The sequence below is a fragment of the Triplophysa dalaica genome, chromosome 16 (assembly GCF_015846415.1).
Source record: "Triplophysa dalaica isolate WHDGS20190420 chromosome 16, ASM1584641v1, whole genome shotgun sequence".
NCBI classification, from domain to species: Eukaryota; Metazoa; Chordata; class Actinopteri; order Cypriniformes; family Nemacheilidae; genus Triplophysa; species Triplophysa dalaica.
In genome coordinates, this window is record NC_079557.1 from 17,385,100 (window position 1) to 17,409,901 (window position 24,802).

The 24,802-nt window shown below is 44.2% G+C and overlaps 1 protein-coding gene across 1 annotated transcript in view; it reads right to left on the reverse strand.

Moving 5' to 3' along the window:
• mgat4b (alpha-1,3-mannosyl-glycoprotein 4-beta-N-acetylglucosaminyltransferase B) overlaps positions 1-24,802 on the reverse strand; it is a 268,079-nt gene that overhangs the window by 73,119 nt on the left and 170,158 nt on the right. The window contains exon 6 of the mRNA XM_056769376.1: positions 20,548-20,661. Within this exon, the coding sequence (XP_056625354.1) occupies positions 20,548-20,661 (114 nt within the window). The remainder of the gene's footprint in view (positions 1-20,547; positions 20,662-24,802) is intronic.

Genomic DNA, 24,802 nt, shown 5'->3' on the forward strand with positions numbered 1-24,802 from the left:
GTGTTGTAAACTGCAAGCTGTAGCTGTTTCTTGTCCTGCCTTGTCCTGCCTTGTCCTGCCTTGTCCTGCCTTGCCCCCGTAGCCCGTGTCTTGTAAATCTAGTTTAGTTAGTGTGTTAATATTCTAGTTAATATCCTTTTTTTCTTAGTTTAATGGGTCTGTGTCTTTTGGTTTCTGTTAAATGTATCCTGTACTATTTTCCTGCATAGTCTTGTTTTTTGTATAATAAATATCCGTTTAACACAAGACTTTAATATTAAATACAAAATTATTCTTCAGTATGGTTGATAGCTTCGTGGATTGATGGAAGATGACTTCTCCCATTTCAGATTCACCCTTTTCTGATTTAACAAATGCATCTACTGAAGCATCTACTGAAGCATCCTCAGCCTTACACTCTTCTTAGAGCATACAATGTAGTGGTGGGAGAAAAGCTCGATGCATCGATGCATCGCGATTCGTTATCTAACGATCCAGAATCGATTCTCAAAAATTCAGAATCGATTCTGTGTTCAATTAAAATGCGAGCGCTGTCAAGACTCACGTGACCAAACAAAAAAGACGTTGATGGACGACCGTTCATATGCTGGTGAATTAGCTTCGTTTAAGGTAAAATGGACAAACTACGACCTGCACCATCTCATTTAAAATCGGATGTGTGGCAACATTTTGGATTTTCTGAAGCGCAAAGTGTGCAAAGTCTGTAGCGCCAAATTCAAATATTTCGGCAACACGACTAACATGAAGAAACATATTACGCGGTTCCACTCAGAGCTGGAGAAACAGCATTCTCTTCCAATCACGAACACTCCCGGTTACATTCAAAGGAGCCTGGATCAAGTAGCAAAGCTTCCCCCGAATTGCGCCCGTACTCCGTTGTGGAATACCAAGGATTTCGCACGATGTTACAGGTACTTGAGCCACGATACACTTTGCCCTCGCGTCGTTATTTTAGTGAGACGGCTGTCCCCGCACTCTACAGTGAGTGTAAAGATCACATCTTAGAATCCCTAAGTAATACGGACAGAGTGGCAATAACATGTGATGCATGGACATCAATTACAACAGAATCGTATGTCACTATTACGGCACACTACATTACAGATGAGTGGAAGCTTGCAGCTTGTGTTCTGCAAACGCGTGATATGAGCGAAAGTCACACAGGGGCGAATATTGCTGAACTACTGCACAATGTTTCAGACGATTGGAAAATTCGGAACAAAGACTTGGTTTTGGTGAGTGACAATGCCTCTAACATGGCTATTGTAGCACAGCTCGGCAAGTTTTCACATGTGAGATGTTATGCGCACACACTGAATTTGGCATCCCAACGAGCGCAGAAGTTGCCGTCTGATAATCCTGAAAATAACTTTGTTAATAAATTAAAAGTATTGAAAAAGAAATATTCATAATCATTTTTAATTTGGCAATACTGTCAAACAGATATTCTAACTATATACAAAAAGCATAGTAACTCCAATTTTGGTTAAAATAAAAAGTTTAGAGTATTTTTTGCACAGCAGGATAATTAATTAAGAATCGTTTTGGGAATCGGATCGTTCCTCCCAGAATCGGAATCGGATCGAATCGTTAAGTGCCTTAAGATTCCCACCTCTAATACAATGTAGCTTCAATGAGTGCTTTCTCAACTTGCATATCAATCTCTCGTTTTGCGAAGGCTGCATTTGTATGTGCTCTCTCTGCTTTAGCATGAGCTTGTGCTGCTACTATACTAGACTTGCTTGATCCTTGTGAAGATGATGATAATGATGCAGCACATTCTGACCTACAAGACTCTTGGCCACGGCAGTACAAGCAACAAGATATTGTGGCAGGCTGAACACGAGACAGACACAGTATTTCCAAACTTAAGCCCCGGAGGATGATTTATTGTAAGGCACAACCATTGAAACAAGGTGAGTAGAGCCATGGGGAAGATAGCTCCTCTGTTTTCCTTTGTGATCGTGGGGTGCCCGTGCCTTACAGTGTGGAAGAAGTAAGGGTCCTGGGAATGGTGAAAAGTGTCTTTGGATCGTCACACGCTGGTCTCTGCGGTTAGAGGTAAGAGGAAAAAGAACAACAGGTTAGTCATTAGACTCTGTGCCGAGAACAAGCTCACCCTTTCCTCTTCTTCCTCTGTTTATAAAGGGTGAGCTTTATGGGCACCAGGTGGTGACAATCCGCAGGTGTGGCGGCTTGATTGCGGCATTGCCTTGGCGACGCTGATTTGCCACTGGCCTGCTCATCACACTCCCCCCCCATAAGCGTCGACATGGTACGGCATCTCGCTCTGTAAATGATTAGGGGAGACTGTGGGGGGTTTTGTTTCCCTGACCGTGATACCCAGCCTGACCACATCTGGGATAGCCCGTCGGCATTGCCATGGGAAGCCCCCGCCCGATGTTTCACTGTAAAGTGGTAGTCCTGGAGCGCGAAGAACCACCTGGTCACTTTGGCGTTAAAATCATTGGCTTTGGCCATCCAGGTCAAGGGTGCATGGTCCGTGACTAGGGTGAAACTCCTTCCCAGCAGGTAATACCTGAGCTCCAGGACAGACCCCTTTATGGCGAGGGCTTTTTCTCTAGGGTGGCGTACTTGGTTTCTGCTGGAGTGACCTTCCTACTAATGTAAATCACAGGGTGTTCTCTGCCATCCTTGTCCTGAGAGAGGAGTGCTCCCAGTCCAGTGTCAGAAGCATCAGTCTGTAGTACAAAGAGGCAGCCGAAGTTTGGGGCGTGAAGGATGGGTGAGGAGGAGAGGGCTTGCTTCAAGGTCTGGAAGGCCGCCAGGGCCTCTTCAGTCCACTCAATCTTCTCCGCCTGCCACTTCGTGGTCAGGTCGGTCAGGGGACTGGCTAGGGAGGAAAAAGCAGGGATGAAACACCGGTAGTAACCGGCTAACCTGAGGAAAGCGCAAACCTGGGTCTTGGTGGTCGGCCTGGGAGCCTCCTGGATGGCCTCTACCTTTTTGGACTGTGGTTGGATGATACCAGGTCCAATTCTGAACACCAGTTAGTGGGCTTCTGCTAGACCCAGGTGGCACTTCCTCGGGTATGAGGTCAGCCCAACCCTCCTCAGACCAAACAGGACATTCCGGAGCCTCGCCACATGTTCCTTCCAAGTCCCCGAGTGGATGACAAAGTCGTCGAGGTAAGCGGCAGCGTACGTCTTGTGGGGCCGTAACAGAATGTCCATCATGCGTTGAAATGTGGCAGGTGCCCCATGTAGTCCAACACGCTGTATTGCCAATGGCCTGAAAGTGTACTGAAGGCCATCTTCTCTCTGAACTCAGGTGAGAGGGGCACCTGCCAGTAGCCCGTGGTATGGTCAAGTGTAGAGATAAAATGTGCCGTCCCCAACCGGTCACCACCCACTTTTTAAGTTGGTTCACGTGGTACAGCTGCTCCACCTTCCGTCTGCCCGGCTGAAGGACCTGGTAGTTGACCGTTCCACCTTCTCTAGAACAGTGTAGGGTCCCTTACATGACACCAGGAACTTTGAGGTAGCGTTGGGGGTCAGAATCAACACTCGGTCGCCCGGTTGGAGTTCCTGTGGTTGGGCGGTCCGGTCATACAACCGTTTCTGGGAGCGCTGGGCCTCCACCAGATGTTCCTTTATGAGCAGTGTGACGGCCCGAATCGTGGCCTCACAAGAGCGGTAATGTGGATGTATCAATAACACACACACACATGCATTTACATGAAGGACATACATTTAAGAGTAAGCTTTATTTAAACGTTTATTCATTTTCATTTGTTTCATTATGATAGCTCACAGTAACCACAGGAAACGTATCATATTCATTCATTCTTTATTGTCGGGTTTGATTACATTTACAACACAAATTTATATGCATAGTTACTGATTTGGAGTGCACACAAATTAGTTACTGTGTATATGTCACTTATATTTGTTTCTATTTTTGAGTTAAGTTTACCGTGATGAACTTCAGACATGGTCCGCTGCAGCCGCATCTTGGTGCAATGAGGATTAGAGTCCGGGCGGGAACCGAACCTAAGCCTCATTGATTCCGTATTATTGGGTCCGGACATACTTTTGCTGGAATTGGCCGGGGGAGGAAGGAATGTCAATGTATTTATTAGTTGATTTAGTTAGTTGTATATTAATGATATTTTGATTATATTTGGCTTTCCTTATCTTTATTTATAATATGTCTTTGTTTCATTTTGATTTTGATGTATGTAAGCTTATATGTGATGTGTAAAGTTAAATTGTTCCCCTCCTAATTTGTAATGGGCCCCTCCTTTCCTTTAAAAGCTGTTGCTTTGTTCATTTGGGGGAGGTCAGTTTTTTAGTTTGTTTGGTTGGTTTTTGTCTAACTGTTTTGATCTCCGTTACTGTTTGATTATTTTATTTTTGTTGTAAGAAATTTATGAGTGTTTTTCTTGGGTTCAAATAAAGACCCGTTTTCTTTTGCGCAAAGCTTGTGTTCCTTGTTTTTGGCCTCTCGGTCCCTCACATATGGTGGCAGCGGTGGGATCTTTCAGGCAGACAAGGACACAAAGCTGTGTTTTGTTCTTTTCTGGCCCTCGAGGCTGTTTTTTTTTCCCCTAGAGGATATGAGTCGTACCTTAAAGAAAGGTGGGCCTAAGGCTCCTCCCTTGCAGCACGAAGAAGAGAGAGGTGAGGAGGACCAGGACATGGTAGAAGGAGCTGAAGGAGGCGAGGTAATGGGAGACCGAGACGTTTCGGTGACTGGGTTGGCAAATCTGCTTCGAGCCCATATGGCCCGGATAGAGGGCCGGGAGACTGCAAGGCAGCAGGAGCAGATGGATCAGGAGCGACGGTTTAAGGCTCTCCAGCACCAGTTTGGCCTTTTGCAAATAGAGGTCCAAGCACGCACCTCTTCCAACCTTCCCTTGCCTGATGTTGACCAGGAGTCTTTGGAAAGGCCTGATGTGGATCATATAGATTCTGATGGAAACTTAGGGGTTTCAGTTCATCAGCAGAGTTTTAATCAGGCTGGGAACAATATGGGCCCACCATTATCTCAGATACCTCGATTGGAGAAACTGAGTGATACTGATGAAGTAGAACACTTCCTTGTTACTTTTGAAAGGATTGCAGTTGCTTGTAGGTGGACTAAAAGTGACTGGGTTTGGCATTTAATCCCTTTGCTGACTGGTAAAGCAAGAGCAGCTTATGTCCATATGGATGTGAACGAGTCTACTGACTATGATAAAGTGAAAGACGCTATATTAAGGAAATATGATGTCAATGCTGAAACTTATCGACAAAAGTTCCGTTCCTTATCAGTAGATCCATCAGAGAGTCCCATAGAGCTTTATAACCGGCTCAAAGAACTCTTTGGAAAGTGGATCCAGCCTAAGAGTAAACAAGTGGAAGAGGTGAGTGAAATCATCATTTTGGAGCAATATCTTAGAATGTTGTCCCCTGAACTCCAGGTGTGGATTCGCGAGAGAGACCCTAGAACCGCAGCTGAAGCAGCGTCTTTGGCGGATGTGTTTGTTGCGGCCAGAGGAAAGAGTAAGCCGTGGGCTTGGAAACCAGTCAATGACCGTCGTTCTCTCGACATGCCTCACTTTCAGCAAAGGAAGGTGGAGGGGTCTGGTAAGCCCTATATGAGGAATCCTACTTCATCCAAATTGAATTTTGCTCCTAAACGACCTCCCATATGTTATCTGTGTGGACAAGAAGGGCACACTAAACCAAATTGTCCGAAGATCTCAGCTCAGCTTACACAGCTATGTTTTGTGCCAAGGAGGAATGTAATCAAATCCCCAAGCTCTTTGAGAACTACAAATGTGGAGATAAATGGTGAGAAATTGACTGCTTTGATTGACACCGGTAGTGATCAGACTCTGGTAAGAAGAAAGTTCATATCACCCTCTTTGATCAGTACAGTCAACAAATTGCCTATTTTCTGTGTACATGGAGATGAGAGATTGTTACCAACCGCCAATGTGTATGTCAAGATAGAGGAACAGACTTACCTGATGAAAGTGGGGGTTGCTGATAACTTGTCTTTTCCTGTGATTCTGGGTCGAGATATACCAGTGCTGCTGGAGTTGTTGCAACCGGCTTCACAGTGTAACGTGGTGGTGACCAGAGCAAAGGCGAACCAGTTGGAGGGGATTGAACACCCACTAAGTACTTTACCTTTCTTCAATGCAGATATTGAATCCGGGGTGTCGAAGACGAGAAAGACTAGAAGAGAAAAAAGACAAGAAAAGGTAAAATATGCCGCTCATTCGGAGAGTGAAGATTTAGCATGTGACTTACCTGTGAACTTCCAGATGCCCACCAATATCATTCAGATGCAGCAGGAAGATGATAGTCTCACAGAGTGCTTTGCTAGAACTGCAGAGGTAAGAGAGAAGCCTCTAGATGACACTACGGCCAGCTATGTAGTAATGAAGGGGATACTCTATCGGGAGATTGGAGTCCAGAAACAACTTGTGGTTCCACAGTGTGTTCGAGATATGGTGTTACATCTGAGTCACTCGATTCCTTGGGCTGGCCACCTGGGGAAAAACAAGACTGCTGCAAGAATCAAGAAGTGGTTTTTCTGGCCCGGTTTGAAAGTAGATGTGGCCCAATTCTGTAAAAGCTGTCCTGTTTGTCAGAAGGTTTCCCTCAGACGTCCGTCAAAAGCACCACTACAACCACTCCCTATTATTGGCACTCCATTCGAGAGGCTTGGGATGGATGTCGTTGGACCTGTGGAGAGGAGTCGCTCAGGGAACCGTTTCATGCTGGTGATAACGGACTACTCCACCAGATACCCAGAGGTATTCCCATTAAGATCTGTGAAGGCGAAACCTGTAGCTACTTCTTTGGTCCAGTTATTTTCCAGGGTCGGATTTCCTGCAGAAATTCTAACCGATCAGGGCACTAATTTCATGTCTACCTTGTTGAAGCAGGTTTACCAGCTCTTAGGAATTAAGAGTCTGCGTACTACTCCTTATCATCCCCAAACGGATGGGTTGACTGAGCGATTTAACCAGACTTTGAAGCAGATGTTAAGGAAGTTTGTCAGTGAGACTGGTCAAGACTGGGATCAATGGTTGCCCTATCTTCTATTCGCTTATCGGGAAGTCCCTCAGGCTTCCACAGGGTTTTCTCCTTTCGAGCTGTTGTATGGCCGTGATGTCAGAGGCCCACTGGCTCTGCTCCGGGAGCTGTGGGAAGGGAGTCCTGAAAAAGAGCCCACCGGTGTGGTTTCCTATGTTTCACAGATGAGGGAACGTTTGCAGAAGATGACCAGTTTGGCTCAGAATCATTTGGCAGAAGCCAGGGAAAAGCAGAAGACTTGGTATGACCCTCTGGCTCGAGAAAGGGATCTGGAGGTTGGTACAAAGGTACTTGTCATGTTGCCCAGTCGAGAGAGTAAACTACTTGCAAAGTGGCAGGGTCCTTACGAAATCAAGAAACGCCTGGGTCCTACGACTTATGAAATCAGTATGCCGGGTCAAGATCGATCTAGTCGGGTTTTGCACGTCAACCTGTTGAAAGAGTGGGTTCCTCGTCCTGAGAAGTCAAAGTCACTGATGATTCGCTGTGTTGGAGAGGAAGAATCTGATGAGAATTATCTGCCACAGCCAGTTCCTGGGGACATCGGGCTAGATCATCTGACAGCTTCTCAGCGGTCTCAAGTACAAGTTCTCTTCACTTCGAAGGTATTTTCTGAATATCCCGGGTTTACCAACTTGATTGAGCATGGTGTAATACTGAAACCTGATGCTGTCGTAAAACGCCAGAGCTATAGGATACCTGAAAGATTGCAGGTGACCTTGCAGGAAGAAGTAGACCTTATGCTCCGCTTGGGTATTATTGAGCCTTCGAATAGTGAGTGGTGTCACCCCATAGTCCTTGTGCCAAAAAAAGATGGGAGTATAAGGTTCTGTATAGATTTCCGATATCTCAACTCGGTATCACAGTTTGATTCCTACCCTACCCCTCGCATAAGTGACCTAATTGATCGTTTGGGCCAATCCAAATATCTCACAACAATGGACCTTTCTAAAGGCTATTGGCAAATTCCACTGACTCCATCCTCGCAGCCTTTGACTGCATTCAGAACCCCAAGGGGCCTTTTCCATTTTAAGGTGTTACCTTTTGGCCTTCATGGGGCCGTGGCGACGTTTCAGAGGTTAATTGACCAAGTATTACGTGGCTTACCTTTTGCTGCTGCATACCTTGACGATATTATCATTTACAGTAACACCTGGGAGGAACATGTGTCACATCTCACAGAAGTCGTGCGGCGTCTTCAGAATGCCGGCCTAACTGTCAACCCCACCAAGTGTGCTGTAGCTAAACAAGAGACTGAATACCTGGGTTACGTCATTGGCCAGGGTGTTGTGCGACCGCAGGTGAAGAAAGTTCAAGCTTTAGAGAAGAGTGCATTACCCCAGACACGTAAGGACCTGCGATCATTTTTGGGGGTTGCTGGATTTTACCATCGCTTTGTCCCTAACTTTTCCAGCAGGGCTGCTCCGTTAACGGACATGGTGGGGGCACGTTGCCCGAACCAATTGCAGTGGACTGAGGAGAGATTGAAAGCTTTCGGGGACATCCAGGGAGCTTTGACAACTAGTGCTGTGCTACACAATCCTGATTTTAGTCGTCCTTTCGTTGTACAGACTGATGCCTCTGAGAGGGGAGTAGGAGCCGTTCTATTGCAAGGACCACCAGAAAGTCGACAGCCAGTGGCCTACATTAGTCGTAAACTGTTTCCGAGAGAAGTACGTTATTCAACGGTGGAAAAAGAGTGTTTGGCCATAAAGTGGGCGTTGGATTCCCTACGATACTATCTACTAGGCCGTGAGTTTACTCTAGAGACTGATCACAAAGCATTGCAGTGGTTGGAGAAAATGAAGGATTCTAATGGAAGGATTACAAGATGGTATCTCGCCATGCAGCCCTTCAGATTCAAGATACAACACGTTTCTGGTAAAGTCAACGTTACTGCTGACTATCTATCCCGCTCTACTGGCGAGATTCCTGAAGTGGGGGGAAATGTGACGGCCCGAATCGTGGCCTCACAAGAGCGGTAATGTGGATGTATCAATAACACACACACACATGCATTTACATGATGGACATACATTTAAGAGTAAGCTTTATTTAAACGTTTATTCATTTTCATTTGTTTCATTATGATAGCTCACAGTAACCACAGGAAACGTATCATATTCATTCATTCTTTATTGTCGGGTTTGATTACATTTACAACACAAATTTATATGCATAGTTACTGATTTGGAGTGCACACAAATTAGTTACTGTGTATATGTCACTTATATTTGTTTCTATTTTTGAGTTAAGTTTACCGTGATGAACTTCAGACATGGTCCGCTGCAGCCGCATCTTGGTGCAATGAGGATTAGAGTCCGGGCGGGAACCGAACCTAAGCCTCATTGATTCCGTATTATTGGGTCCGGACATACTTTTGCTGGAATTGGCCGGGGGAGGAAGGAATGTCAATGTATTTATTAGTTGATTTAGTTAGTTGTATATTAATGATATTTTGATTATATTTGGCTTTCCTTATCTTTATTTATAATATGTCTTTGTTTCATTTTGATTTTGATGTATGTAAGCTTATATGTGATGTGTAAAGTTAAATTGTTCCCCTCCTAATTTGTAATGGGCCCCTCCTTTCCTTTAAAAGCTGTTGCTTTGTTCATTTGGGGGAGGTCAGTTTTTTAGTTTGTTTGGTTGGTTTTTGTCTAACTGTTTTGATCTCCGTTACTGTTTGATTATTTTATTTTTGTTGTAAGAAATTTATGAGTGTTTTTCTTGGGTTCAAATAAAGACCCGTTTTCTTTTGCGCAAAGCTTGTGTTCCTTGTTTTTGGCCTCTCGGTCCCTCACAAGCAGCTTCACTCCGTCGATGCGTTCGCTCATTCCCTGGTCGCTTTCGATAATGCTCTGTTGTGGGGCCGGTTGTTGCTCCCAGGCATTTCGAGGCACGTCGAGGCACGCCGGTTGTTGCTCCCAGGCATTTCGAGGCACGTCGAGGAGGCCGCGAGGCTGGCGACCAAACAGAAGTTCAAATGGGGTAAACCCGGTGGACGCCCGGGGCACCTCTCTTACGCCGAAAAGTACATAGGGGAGCATGAGGTCCCAGGCGCACCCATCCTCTGCCACCACTCGTCGCAACATCCTTTTCAGAGTCTGGTTGAACTTCTCGACCAACCCATCCGTCTGTGGATGGTACACCGAAGTGCAAAGCTGTTTCACCTTGAGGAGGTGGCAGAGGTCGATCATCAGCAGGGACATGAACGGAGTGCCTTGGTCCGTCAGGATCTCCGAAGGTGTTCCGACCCTGCTGAACAAGAGGAACATCTCCTTGGCGATAGCCTTGCTCGTGGCTTTTCGGAATGGGAGGGCTTCCAGATATCGGGTGGCGTAATCGACGATCATGCTGTGGGACGTGCGCTGGCAGGTCGGACAGCCTTGACAGAACAGTGTTACCTCGGCTTCCAGTCCTGGCCAGTGGAACCTGTCCTGTATCCACTGTGCCATGTTGGCGGCTCGGAGGTGACCGGCCATCGGGTGTACATTAGCGAGCTCCAGGATAACCCCCATGTTCCCCTTGGGTACTACCAGTAATGTCTTCTCCTCCCCCCGCCTTAGGGCGACACAGTACAGCAGACTGGACCGTCAGGACCGGCTGTGATCTTGGCGTGCGTCAACGTCGAGTGGGTCGGTGGCTCTGGTGATTGGGCTGCACCGTCGTGGCCAATAATCCATCGAACCCAGTCCAGTCCCGACCCAGGAGAATTGGTACGGACAAATCTTTCCCTACCCCTACTTCGAGGGAACATGATCCGGACTCAGCTGCCACCTCCACGCGACGGCTCGGATCCTCCCGGGTGACCCCATGGACACACTTTATAGGGAGTAGGGTCCTCCTTTTCTGACATGGGGAGAGCACGCCGTTCCTGATCAGGGTTATGGAACTTCCGGAGTCGAGAGTGGCCACTAACGCCTTGTCGTCCAGCCTTACCACTCGCTCTGGGGCACCTGGGGGAAGCTTCCGGTGGACATTGCAGCCCGCGAGCCAACCAGGGTTCTGCTGACTGGCCAAGAGGTACCCTCCTGTGGTCGCCAAGGGGAGTTCACCCTCCGGGGATGAACGATCGCTCTCTCTCCGCCATCGCGGGCTAAGGTAGCGTCGGCCAACTTAACGTCTTTCACGAGGTCTCGGATGTAGGTGGGGTTTCTCATACCCACAGGGTTTCAGAATCATCGAGGCAAGGCCCGCAGGAGAGGCCGTTACCGGAATGGGGAGTTGTTCATCATACCTCCACTTTTGAAAATGCTGCCCCGCGGCTACCGGGGACAGTCCTGCCCGGGCAAGGATTTCGGCCTTCAGCCTCTCGTAGTCATCCTGGTGTGGAGCTTGGAAAGCGAAATAAACTCTCTGGGCCTCGCCATTCAGGAAGGGAGCCAACATCCGCGCCCAATTGCGTCTGTCCCAGGCCTCTCTGGTGGCAATTACCTCAAAGGTGTGGAGGTAGGCGTCGATATCATCCAACTCCGACAACTTGGTGAAAAGAGAGAGAGAGAGTGATGTCCTAGGAAGAACAAGATGGCTGTTATTATGGACTGTCTCCTTAGGTCACCCGCATTCTCCACCACTGTGGCAGGCTGAACACGAGACAGACACAGTATTTCCAAATTTAAGCTCCGGAGGGTGATTTATTGAAAGGCACAACCAGTGAAACAAGGTGAGTAGAGCCGCGAGGAAGATAGCTCCTCTGTTTTCCCTCTTGATCTTGGGGTCCTCGTGTCTTAAGGTGTGGAAGAAGTAAGGCTCCTGGGAACGGTGAAAAGTGTCTTTGGATCGTCACTCGCTGGTCTCTGCGGTAAGAGGAAAAAGAACAACAGGTTAGTCATAAGACTCTGTGCCGAGAACAAGCTCACCCTTTCCTCTTCTTCCTCTGTTTATAAAGGGTGAGCTTGATGGGGACCAGGTGGTGACGATCCGCAGGTGTGGCGGCTTGATTGCGTTGGCTTGATTGCGCTGTTGCCTTGGCGACGCTGATTTGCCACTGGCCTGCTCGTCACAATATGAAAATGTACAATATACATAAATAACAATACACACCAGTGGCGGCTGCTGATCTTTTAAAGAGGGGAAGCTTATTTTCGGCCTAAATCATAAAAATTTCCATTTATTTATATGTAAATTCTGCCCTACGTTCCTTTTCAAGAAAATGCTCTGTAACCCTGTCGTACCAACTAGGCGTCTTTTCCAGTGACTTTAATTAATGAACAAACGATCTAATATATATATATATATTTAACTCAACGGGAGGAAATATGGGAATTATGTTAAACTGAAACAATGAATGTGGTGTGAAATTGTGTGAAATATACGATGAAGGTTGCAGCAGTTTGTCTTTCGACTACACATGCAAAATCCGCGATGGGACTGAGTTGGAAATGGAGACACAGAGTGATACGCGTCATAATCTGAAGACCATGCCCACGCCCACACCAACCGTCTCTTTGCATTGCGAGAAGCTGCCGCCTCCTTGTCATTTATGATTTATAACAACAACAAAAGAATATGTCTAAAAGCTGATATGTGACAATGTGTATAGCAAACAAGCTAAAAAAAACCCAAGAAATACGTTTTTATAAGCTGTCGACCCCAAAAAACGAGCGTTGTAGGACATAAAAGTGGATTAAAAAGAGATGACAGACCCTCCAATCATCACGCAGACGCTCGGAGTCCGGGCCAGCTCACTCCTCCGTTCATCCCAGAGACGCTGAGCGTGGGCGGGACATAATCGCAGCATTATCCAATGACCGTCTTGTTTCAAAGCACTGAAAAAAACTGTTTAAAGCAGTCCCATTGAAGTCAATGGACGCTGGGCTTCAACAGAGTAATGCACTGTACGCTACGGGAATGAATGAGAAGGAAATCGAGTCAGCCGACCTAAGTAGCTGATTCTGAACGAAATTGTTTTCGTTCGAGATGAACGTGTTTAACGCATTTTTTGTCAATAAAATGTTAACATAATAGTACATATATTTAACCATTCATTTTTTGACAATTATAGGGGACGCTGAGCTTCCCTTGCAGTCTAAAAGAAATCGCGTCTGATATACACACATTTACACAATACACAACATAAAATAAATTATAGACAATTTTACTATATACAGTACACACATTTCCATAACATACATATTGTACACTGTATTGTCAGGGGATTTGTGGATGTATGGATAGCTTATAGCTATGCAGCAAGCTTAAGACTCCTCCAATAAAGAACTTTATACACGTGTGAAGTCAGGTCATGTTCTTTTCAATGATGTAAAATGGTTGCACACACAGGCAGCGAAACTGAACACAAACACACTATTCGGTTTCTATAAAAAATATAAGGTTCTGTAAGATAATATATATATATATATATATATATATATATATATATATATATATATATATAAAATAATAATAAAATAATAAAGAAAATAAAAACGCTATTTGGTGTATTTTCATACATTTTAATATTGTTGGTCAGAAACAATACAAACATACATATTAATAACCAACATCATTTCGAATTTATTATAAACACAATGTTTTTAGCCATTATAAAATGCAGTTCATCGAGATTTTGACTTTTTGATATTGATTTATCAGAAGGATCCGGGACATCCTGTTGCGCTTCGGCTGTTTTGCTGAATTATGTTGCACACTAAGTACAGTAACTTCTGGCATAGCAAGTTCGTAGTAAGTCATTTCTTTGGATTTGCATACTTTAGAAAAATCTTTAGAAAAAGTCTTTGCAGAGAATTAACATTAAGCATTTTTGGCAGGACAGTTTGCATTATTTGCCATGTGACTGGTGGAGCCACAATGATAGCAGTGAGTAGTAGCAGATATTTTTTCACTGGTGAAACATTTGTTCCATTGCTTTCCTCGTTTTAGAGTAGTTTTGAATTGTACTGCACTCACGGCTTTGGATTTTACTTCCAACATTGTCTTTGCCTCAGCATGGGCAGTTTCGATTTGCCTCGCGATTTCTAGAGCTTTATCAAGAGTCAAATCTGCTTCAAGCAGTAGCCTCACTCTAAAACAGATGTCTTCTCAATCAGTTGATCATGCAGCATTTCGTTCTCAAGTGTACCAAATGTACATGTTGCAACAAGCTCGCGAAGAGCCGCTATGTAATGATCTGTCGACTAACCTGCATGTTGTGCTCGCTGTTAGAACCAGTACCTTTCCGCTACCACATTAACCTTGGGTTGAAAGAAGGTTGTCAATGCAGACACAGTCCCGGTGTTTTCATCTTGTCCGAGTGGCAACGTATTTTACAGGTGCTGTCCTTCCGCACCTAAGCAGTGGATCAACATCGCTCTTTTCTGCTAATCCGGAAACTCGACACCACTGATGGCCAGTAAAAAGTTATCAAATTGCCATTCCAAGCAGTAAAAGTCAGCTTTGGCTCGCCCGGGCCTTCCAGGAATGGCAGTGGCAGGTGTAGTGATTTTTTTTATCTGTGGACATTAAGGACAAACAACGACCCCATGATCTAGTAGGGTTGGTTCTGGATATGCTGGAGACCTACAACTGTAAATCAAAATTAGTGGCTCAGTACTATGATGGAATGCCTGTAATGGCTTCAGAGCTAAAAGAAGGGCAGCCTCGCATAAAAGACGAAGTCCCCCATGGCCTCTTTGTGCATTGTCATGCAGATACTTTGAACCTGGTGATGTTACAGGGAGCGTTAAACATTTAAGAATGACATTTTTTTGTTATTTTTTTGTAAATGCACAACTATGAAGGTTTTCCAAGTCTGCTGATCTTATTAGGTCCGATTCGCATTTGACGTCTAAAACCGCGACCCGCGCCTCTTTCTCTCATCAAATACCCGATGTCCGTGGCACTCCGAAAACTATTAAAACAATTTCCATCTCCATGCGACGCAAATACGCCTAGAAAAAAAGATTATTTTCCTGACTGTGAGCGCCTGCCACGCCTCTACATTAAAAAAAAATGAATATGCGTCCGGATAAGACAAAAATGCCTTACAGTGCCTTGCAGTTCCGAATCACTTTGCCAAGTTCAAACAACAGAAAGGTTATAGTGTAGCCTACAGGACATCACCGCACACAATACTGCTCCTGATCTGACAATTATAACGTCAAACTTTACTGTTAATGGAAACGTGTACAGTTACTTTTCAATAAACAAAGCATATAAAAACAAGAAATATATATATAGGCCTACTGAAATCGAATAAAGAAAATAACTAAATTGAAAAACAAAATGCATCAATAAACGCTGATAGCCTACTGGTTTGTTTGCCTCTTCATGCTGCTTATAACTCAATTCAAGTTTATTTCTATAGCGCTTTTCACAAAGTGTATTGTTCCAAACCAGCTTTACAGGAGCAAATAAGAAAAATTGAAAGACACAAAAGGTAAAACTCAGCACAGTGCATGGTGTTTATAGAACAAGCAAGATCATTCTAGCAAATAATATCTTATAAATAAATAATAAAATTAATGCAGTCTCCCGTTGAGCATGCCAACACTGTCCTGCTGTGGCGTGGAACCCAAACTCCAATGATTGATTAATGGGGAAAAAAAAACTTGGGAGAAACCAGGCTCAGCCGGGGGGGCAAGATCTCCTCTGAAATGTCATAGCTGCACTTAGTGACCCCGACCAAATGCCATCAAGCAAACTTCCACTAAGAAAGAGGGAGAGCCCACCACCCGCGATCCTGGAAGTCCCACTCATTAAAAACGGTGCAGGTCAAACCCGGTCCCACTCCGTGATCGACACCAGAAAACAGAGGAACAACCAGGGAAAAACAGTAATGGCATAATGTAACTTTATTCCTCTGTTGTCCAACATCGTCCACAAAACCACCAAACCAGACCCACATTGCCCCAACATATGAAATCCCCCCAACCACAACCAACAAGCCCCACTCAATTCCCACAACACCCACCCAGCAACGTCCAATCAGGGCCACTGAATGCAGCTATAACATCAAACTGCTGTAATGTGATGTAAGTGTAGCATTAAATGCCAATTATTGTAACCTTAGCATTAATGTGACAAGTAGTCAGTCTTTGCTCTTGGTTGGGGATGGAATTTCCTGAGCTGGGAGGTCAGATGGTCGCCTTTCTCTTTGGCGGTGATGTTTAATCTAGATTTAAATTGGGAGAGTGTGTCTGACCCTCGAATATTATCAGGAAGGCTATTCCAGACTTTAGGTGCTACGTATGAGAAAGCTCTACCCCCTTTGGTGGATTTAATTATTCTAGATGTTGAGATCTTAGAAAGCGTGATGGGTTGTAATGTGATAGAAGCGCTGTTAAGTAGGACGGGGCTAAACCGTTTAAGGCTTTATAAGTAATAAGAAGAACTTTAAAAATACGATACCTAAAAGGTAACCAGCATAGGGATGATAGAATTGGGGTAGTGGGATCGTATTTTCTTGACCTGGTTAGAACTCTGGCAGCTGCATTCTGAACTCAAGTGCACTTGTGCCACGAGAGCATGCTCTACCTGGGGTACCAACATAGCTCTTTGCTGCTCCAGACACAAGGGAAGTCAGGGCGACCGAGCTCATCTGCTGCGAGTGCGTCGAAGGAGGCGTTCCCGGTTTTTGTGAGCCCCTCATGCACTGCCGGAAAAACTGGCACCGGGGCGGAACGCGGTTCCCCATGTTCCATATCCAGGTACTAAGAGTCCGGCCATGAGCAGCGGGGAAGGCAGTGCAGTCCACTGCCGCACGATGCTCATGGTGATCCGGGCAAGCATGGCTTACATCTCCGCGTCGGACGGTCTGTGGCAATGCTGCGACAGATTAACATCCACGGGACTCCCATATAACTACCACGGCACACTGCCGCAGACGGCTTTGTAGCTGCTGTCGAGCAGGAAGCAGACGGTGTTGTGGCCGTGTCCAAAGCGAACACGGCCAGCTGTGAACGCAATACCGTTACCACAAACACTACATCAGCATGCTGGGGACCCAGACATATGACGCAAGTATCGTGCCTGTCTGGCTCGAGGATGGGGTGGTCGCACACAAGACTACAGCGGGAAGATATGCCTGGCGACATGTACACGGTGTAGAAGTATTTGCTCTTTTAGAAATTTGTTCTTTGAAGACACCTCTGACCAGCTACTGATACGCCCAGGGGTGTCTCTGCGTCGTAGATCCATTAAGAAGAATTGAAGATCGCTCAGCATAAACCTTGCAGGTTCAGAAGAACAAAAAGGTGAATGAATATAACAAACATATATTTTATAATCGCATGTATGGGGCTGAGACTGGCCATTTGCCAAATTCATTGCCCTTTTCAAAGTATAATCGGAGATGATAAGTCAAAACCCATTCTGTCAGTCGAGAGACCAACAGAAAGGCAACTGTACTGTATCTAGGAAATGTACTATACAGTTTGCTAAAATAAATATTAACATTTATGTGAGATTGTAAAAATAAAAAAGTTTCAAAGAAGTTAGCAACTTTTTTATAGTAGCTTGTAGTATAGTAACTAATAGTATTTTTTCTTAACTAGTTTTATTAATGAGTAGCTTGTTGCTTATCTAACTACAATTTCAAAGTAGCATCCCCAACACCTTGTACTTCAACCAGTATTAAAAATCAAGTCAGAGAGATGTCGGTTTTGACGGTTGTTGATGAATACCAGTATCACAACGCGCTTAACCAGTCACTTCACAGGAAAAAGTGAACAGTGTCACAATGAGAAGGGAGCCAGAGCTCACAACAGGGTTGCCCTGGAAACAGACTAGATGCACCTGTCGACACATCACGGGTTGATCGGCCACAGCTGCCAGTGATCTGCCGACAGGCTTATAAACAGCCGGCTCACCAGAAGAAGCTGCGAAACCTCTCCATGAGACCAGAAATTACTTTCTCTTTGTAAACGACAGCGGGAGAGATGGTGACCCCTTCTCAAAATCCTAATCCTTTTCTCGATGTCTTCCAACAGGTCATCTACAGACAGATTGTCTGGTCGAACGCTTCAACAAAACTCTGAAACAGATGTTGCGGAGGGTCGCGGCCGAGTACAAACGAGACTGGGACCTATGCTCCCCTATGTCCTCCTTGGTATACAAGAGATCCCCCAGGCATCAACTGGCTTCATCCGCTTTGAAATCCTTTTCTGGATGTAGCCAGGGAAGACTGGGAACAGCAACCCACACCCCACTGCTCCGTGATAGAGCACATCCGGGAAATGAGGGAGCGCATCGACAGGGTCATGCCATTAGTTCGGGAACATCTCACCACAGCACAGAAAACCCAGCAGGGACTGTATAACCGGACCGCCCAGCCTCGTAAGTTCACTTCCGGCGACAGGGTGATGGTCATTGTCCCTTACTCCGCTTGCAAGTTTCTGGCCAGCTGGCAAGGGCCATACACAGTCACAGGAAAAATCGGTCCAGTCATATACCGTGTCCGCCAGCCCGGAAAGAGGAAGGTGGACCAGATATATCACATCATCATCCTCAACAAGAGACCAATTCACTGCCCTCACCGTGGTGGACCCAGTCGTCGTGGACATGGAACCCCTGTCATCCGCTGCACAGAAAACGGAGTTGCAGCACCTGGTTGGTCAGTTCCGGGATGTGTTTTCTGCAAACCCTAGGTAGACCAGGATCATAACACATGAGATCCGGACAACACCAGGAGTCATGGTCCGACAACGGCCCTACCGTGTCCCAGAGGCTCATCGGCAGGCTATTGAGATGGAAATTCAATGGACGCTGAAGTTAGGGGTAATGAGCCTTCTCGCAACCCATGATCCAGCCCTATTGTGATGGCCCCGAAGCCGGATGGCACCCACTGTTTCTGCAAAGAATTCTGCCAACTGAACGAGGTGTCAGAGTTCGACAGTGTAATAAGATTCAGACATGGAAGGAAGGAGGCGGGAACCGGCAAACATTTAACAAGATTTAATATAAATAATAACAGCCGGCGGCCCCTCACGGACGATCGCCGGCGAACAAAACACAAATACAAATACAAACACGTTCGGGCCCGGTCCTCTCTCGTCGTACCTTCTGTCAGCTCGTTCTTTTATGCTTCCGATCTCCACCGTCAGAAATGCGGAGCCGGTGTGCGCACAGCTGATAGCCATTATCACTCACGCCACCGGCCCCGCCCCTTTGTCTGATGGCTCTCGCCACGCCTTCCTCGCTACAGACGGGTACCCAATGCCTAGGGAGGATGAGCTGTTGGACTGCCTAGGAAGGACCCGGTATATCTCCACCCTGGATCTAAGAGAGGGTACTGGCAGGTGCCCCTCTCAGAGTCAGCCAGACTAAAAACAGCCTTCAGCACCCCAACTGGCCATTGGCAGTACCGGACCCTCCCCTTTGGGCTACACGAAGCCCCAGCCACGTTCCAGCGAATGATGGACATCCTGCTGCTGCCCCATCAGTCGTACGCCGCAGCCTACCTGGACGACATCCTGATCCAATCAGAGAATTGAGGAAATTATCTGGACCGTCTACGGAGGTGCTAACCCAGCTACGAAAGGCTGGACGAACCGCCAACCACCGGAAATGTCACCTGGGACTCTTGGAGGCGAAGTACCTGGGCTTTCAGGCAGGGCGCGGTCTGATTAAGCCACAGAAGAAGGTGGAAGCGGTACCAGGACGAAGACCCAGGTACGAGCCTTTTTGGGGTTGGTGGGATATTATCGCGGTTTTATCCATAACTTCTCTCTGATATGGTCCGGCCCTTTTACAGACCCTACCAGAAAGGGGCAGCCGGAACCCGGACTTCAGCTGCCCCTTTCTGCTGCAAACGGATTCTTTAGTAAGGTGAGGATCACTCTGTAATTTTCATTAGCAGGAAGCTGACCTCAGCAGAGAAAAACTAAGCAACCGTGGACAAGGAAAATTTTGCCATCAAGTGGGCAGTCCTGAAGCTCTAGCCATCAAGTGGTCAGTCCTGAAGCTCTAACCATCAAGTGGGCAGTACTGGAGATCCAATACTAACTCCTCTGCCATAAATTCACCCTGGTAACGGACCCTGCATCCCTACAGTGGATGGCACATGCCAAGGATGACTCGATGGTTCCTCGCGCTCCAGGACTTCCACTTCTTCCTGCAACATCGGGGACAAACTGCCAACTCCAACGCCGACAGCTTTTCTCTGATATGGTCAGCTTACTCTGGTCTGCCAGGGTCAATCCCCACACCCCAGGTATCCCCCCTGCTAACTCCATATTATTCCACAAAGCCGAGTGACGAGTGTACCGAGCTCACATCAGCATTGTCCTGGAAACAGACGAGGATCACACGAACACCAAGCCACACACACACACAGAGAGCGGCACAGAAGAGGGAGCACGGCCAATAATATTGCACCACCTCTCACCTGTGAATTTAACCACATGTCGGGGACTTTTCATTAAACTCTCCTTTTGTATTCTTCCACCTTGCTACAATACACAATTTGTAATCCTAAAGCGGACTGGGGGTAATGTACTTGCTTATAACATTACAAACACACATTTTTTAGGATTCGGAGCATTTGTATTACCTGACTCGTTCTTTAGGGTCACCAAATGACTCTTTGAGGTGAGAGAAGTCTGGATAAAAATGGATGGAAGGAGAGATTATCTCGAGCAGCCCGGATTGAATCTCCCCTGGAAACCTAAACCATAGAGGGAGAGGATAGGTTCACAGTCAGTATACAACACCATATTCAAGCAGTAGGTCTGTGTGGACCTATACATTTTATTATATATATATATATATATATATTTCTTTTTTTAATAGAAGTGTTTCATAATGCATTGCTGTTGATGCACTGTTCTTGCAGGGCCGGTTCTAAACATTTGGAGGCCCTAGGCAAAATGTATTGCATTCCCCTGATAGCACCCCCATCCCCTTCACATTTTATAATTGATGTAATTGACACTGTAAAAATGTAATGATTTTATTAAAAAGTCTGTTTTAAATTCAAAATTTCTCAAAAATAAATCCTGGCTGCCCTAAAACTTAACTTATTGTTATTTTTTGCAACTTTTTTACAATAACACAGCCATCGTTTCTATCTTTTGTATATAGCGTAATTGCATGAAGGCAAAGTCTGCACCGCTCATTACATGTGTTGTTTTGAGGTGTTGAAAACACGTACGACTCCTTTTTTTAATGCGATGCGATGCGATACAGATACTTTTTCTTGAAATGTATACGATACCGATACTGATGTATGAGATAATTTTTTTAATAAAAATATAATTCAAATTAAAGACAAATTACATAATTGTACTGGCTATGAATAAGACATTTATTAGAAGAGCAATTAAAAAAATAAATAAAATGTTTAACAACCTTCTACAAAAATATTGATTAAATAACATACATTTTAATAAACTAAACAAAAATACCAACAACAAAACATTTTGTATTTTCACTGTCGTCTTATTTTTCTTAGGCATTAACATTTTGTTTTAGCTATTACGTACTGTATTTTGGAAAGAATATATATTGATTAACTAACAAAAATCTTAATACAATGAACAAAATTACAAACAAAATAAACTGTGCATACTTTCACTTCTGTTTCGCTTAAATTGCTGATTAAGAATTCCTAATCTTTAAATTATAGATTGGAGTTTAAGAAAAGCAACATGTAAACATTTTCTGGTTTCAGCCGATTTTGCCCTTGACTAATTGTCTCTCCAGCCTTAGAAAACAGCCTCTCTGCTGGAACTGAGGTTGCTACAATTCCAAGTTATTTTCTCACCAGAATGTTGAGCATTGGAAACGTGTTCTTTTTTATCCACCATAGCAAAGGATCCTCACTTCTTGGAATCACCTTTTATTCCACATATCTGCGCAATTCAACATATGGCTCGTATTGGCTTTTGCGATTCCCCTGAAAAGCCAATAGACGTGTGTCAAACTCCTGCCATAATCCTCCCTTTGGTGTTGAACAGTCTGCACCTTTGCTTTCAGTGTTTGCAGCAGCTGACTTGTGTGGCACTAACAAGGTTATTCCCATAAGGGTGGATGATGCAGAGGGTTCATTGGTAGTTGCCTGTCTGCCCAGCGCTTGGATCTCACTGAGAAGCCGTGATTTGATGTTCTCCACATTTCCAAACTCACAAAACATATTTTTTTAACCTAATGTTCAAAAATGTACTGGCTGCCAGAGTAAAGTTGTGCTAAATGTTTTAATTTTTAAGGAATTTGGCAGACGCTTTTATCCAAAGCGACTTACAGTGCACTTATTACAGGGACAATCCCCCTTTATACTATGTTGATAATCTTTGCTTATTAAATTAGAATTGTCTTTGTATTCATATTCTATGATTTTAATTGATGCTGGTATAATGAATTGTTATTGTGGATATTATCCAAATTCTTCAGAGTCTGTTATCACCAGTAGATTTAATGGAGCCTGTTTTGTTACTGCAAAATTGATGTGTCAGGATAGGATGGACAAGTTTATACTTTAAATTATAAATGGGGCATTACAAAAGCTCACATGTTACAAATTTCCACCTATCACCTGGCATAGCACGTTGCATGATCGTGACTAAAATAACTATTGTTATGTTTCTGAGCAAGCATATAGGGGCTAAACTTAATGATATTAGTATATTAACTATATTAGTGATATTAAATTACTTTATATTATATTAAAATTGGAGTAAGATCGGTCTTAACCACAGAGTCATATAAATTTAACTAAATTGTAACAGTTCTTAATTAACTTAATGTAGAAAGTGCTGATTAGAAGCAGAACACGAGATCCCTTCAACCACACCATTGGATTCCGTCATTGGGCCAGTAGGTGGTCTTTTGCATTGGCAACAACATAGATGGAGTACAGATAATAAGTGAACTAATGACTGTGCTCTTTGTACCTGGATAAGTTTTACCTCCCTGGAAACTCTCCTGTAACATCTTTTGTCGGAAAGAGGGAGATTGGTCAGAGGAAGACTGGACAGCTTGTTTTTGTTCTGCCTCTATAGGTTTCAGGGTGTGTCGTTTGTAAATGTTTAAAAAGGTCGCTAGTATTACTGCTGTGTGCTACTTTTTATCACAGATATATTGCATCGTGCAATACTCTTTTCCACTGTTGAAAAGTAGCCACACCACACTGCGCTTCCTCTCAGCCATCGTGCAATATCTCTCCTCTGTTTAATGCAGAAGTGTGCAATGCATGCTTGTTGTGTACGTACCTGAATAGCACGTCTATATGACCACGTCGTGCCTGGAGACCGATCCGTGTGTGACGTCAAACTGCCGCGAGAGCTACTTTTATAACAGTGTCATTGATCGGCATACACAGAGCTAACAACATTTAGTCATATTGAAACTATTAATGTAATTAACAAGATAATCGATACTTTTCAGAAAATATCGATACCTAAATAGCAGCTTTTGAGTATCGATATATCAATACTGCAGCATCGATGTGCACATCCCTAGACTACGACTGGAGAGACGATAAAAGCGTTATATCGCTTGCACATACACGTTTTCATCATAAACACATTCAGTATTTGTTGTACAGATAGGTGTTTTTAACATGGATGGATCGCGTTTGTGTTGTACAGCTGCAGTGCAATAACTCAAGTAACTGAAGAGTGGTCTCACAAAATGACCATTTCTGAACGATTGTGTTAAGATATTATGACAAAAAAGACAACAATCAAAAAACTGAATGTGTTCATGATGAAAACGCGTATGAGGAAGTCAATTTATAGTGATTAGGAGACATTCAACAGGCAAACTTATAGCTTGATAAGGCAGAGAATTCTCTACGAGATGTTCTAGCAATGTAGATACTAGTTCTATCGTCAACAGACACGTAATAATCTTAAAAAAAAACATGCAAGTAATTTTTGTCTTTGTGGTCCAATTTGTGTGCATTCGATTTAATGTTTTTATCAGCTCTGCAGCCGTAAATCCATGCACGTAACGAGCGATGCTGGCTCTGCCTTCACGCAATGACGCTGTACCGGGAAGGGGGTGTGGCCTGCTCGAAATGCATTTCCAAGTTCACATTGAATTCTTCATCACCCAACGCGCTGTGTTTAAATGAAAATGCAATCCCACATGTTCAACCGAGTAATGTTAATGACCGTGATTATATAATGTAACTATTATATCGATACTGATTCTAAAGATTAAATTATGTCACTGAATATCATTAAATCCTTTACTAATATTGAACATCAAACTGGTAATTGGAAAAAGTGGATGTTAAACAAGCAAATATGTAATTACACATACATCAGGGCCCATATAAAAAAACATGCTAAAATGTACATTTATGCATTTGGCAGGCACTTTTATCCAAAGCAACTTTCATTGCATTATACTGTACAATTGTTTCTAAGTATGTGCATTCCCTGGGATCGTACCCATGACCTTGATGTTGCTAACGCCATGCTCTTACCACTGGTGAAAATTGCTGTAACACTGGCAGTCTGCCTTTAAACGTAAACATTTAGGAAAGATTTCATGACAATGAGCTTAACCATAAAGACTAATAACATCTGCTGACTGTTTAAGAAATGCAAACAGGCAGGATATTGACAACTAGCTGAACATATTCATATACACTTTATATGAACATATAGTTTATTTGCAAAAACCGATAACCCCTGTTATTTAAATAAATAAATAAATGAATCATGTTTTTATCATGTGTTTATTAGGTGTATTTTTTTATATTATCACAAAAAAACGAAATACAATGGATTGATATTAATTGGAATACACAATACAAAATGTGATTGTAAAAACATTTTTCTATTTTCAAAAATAAACTC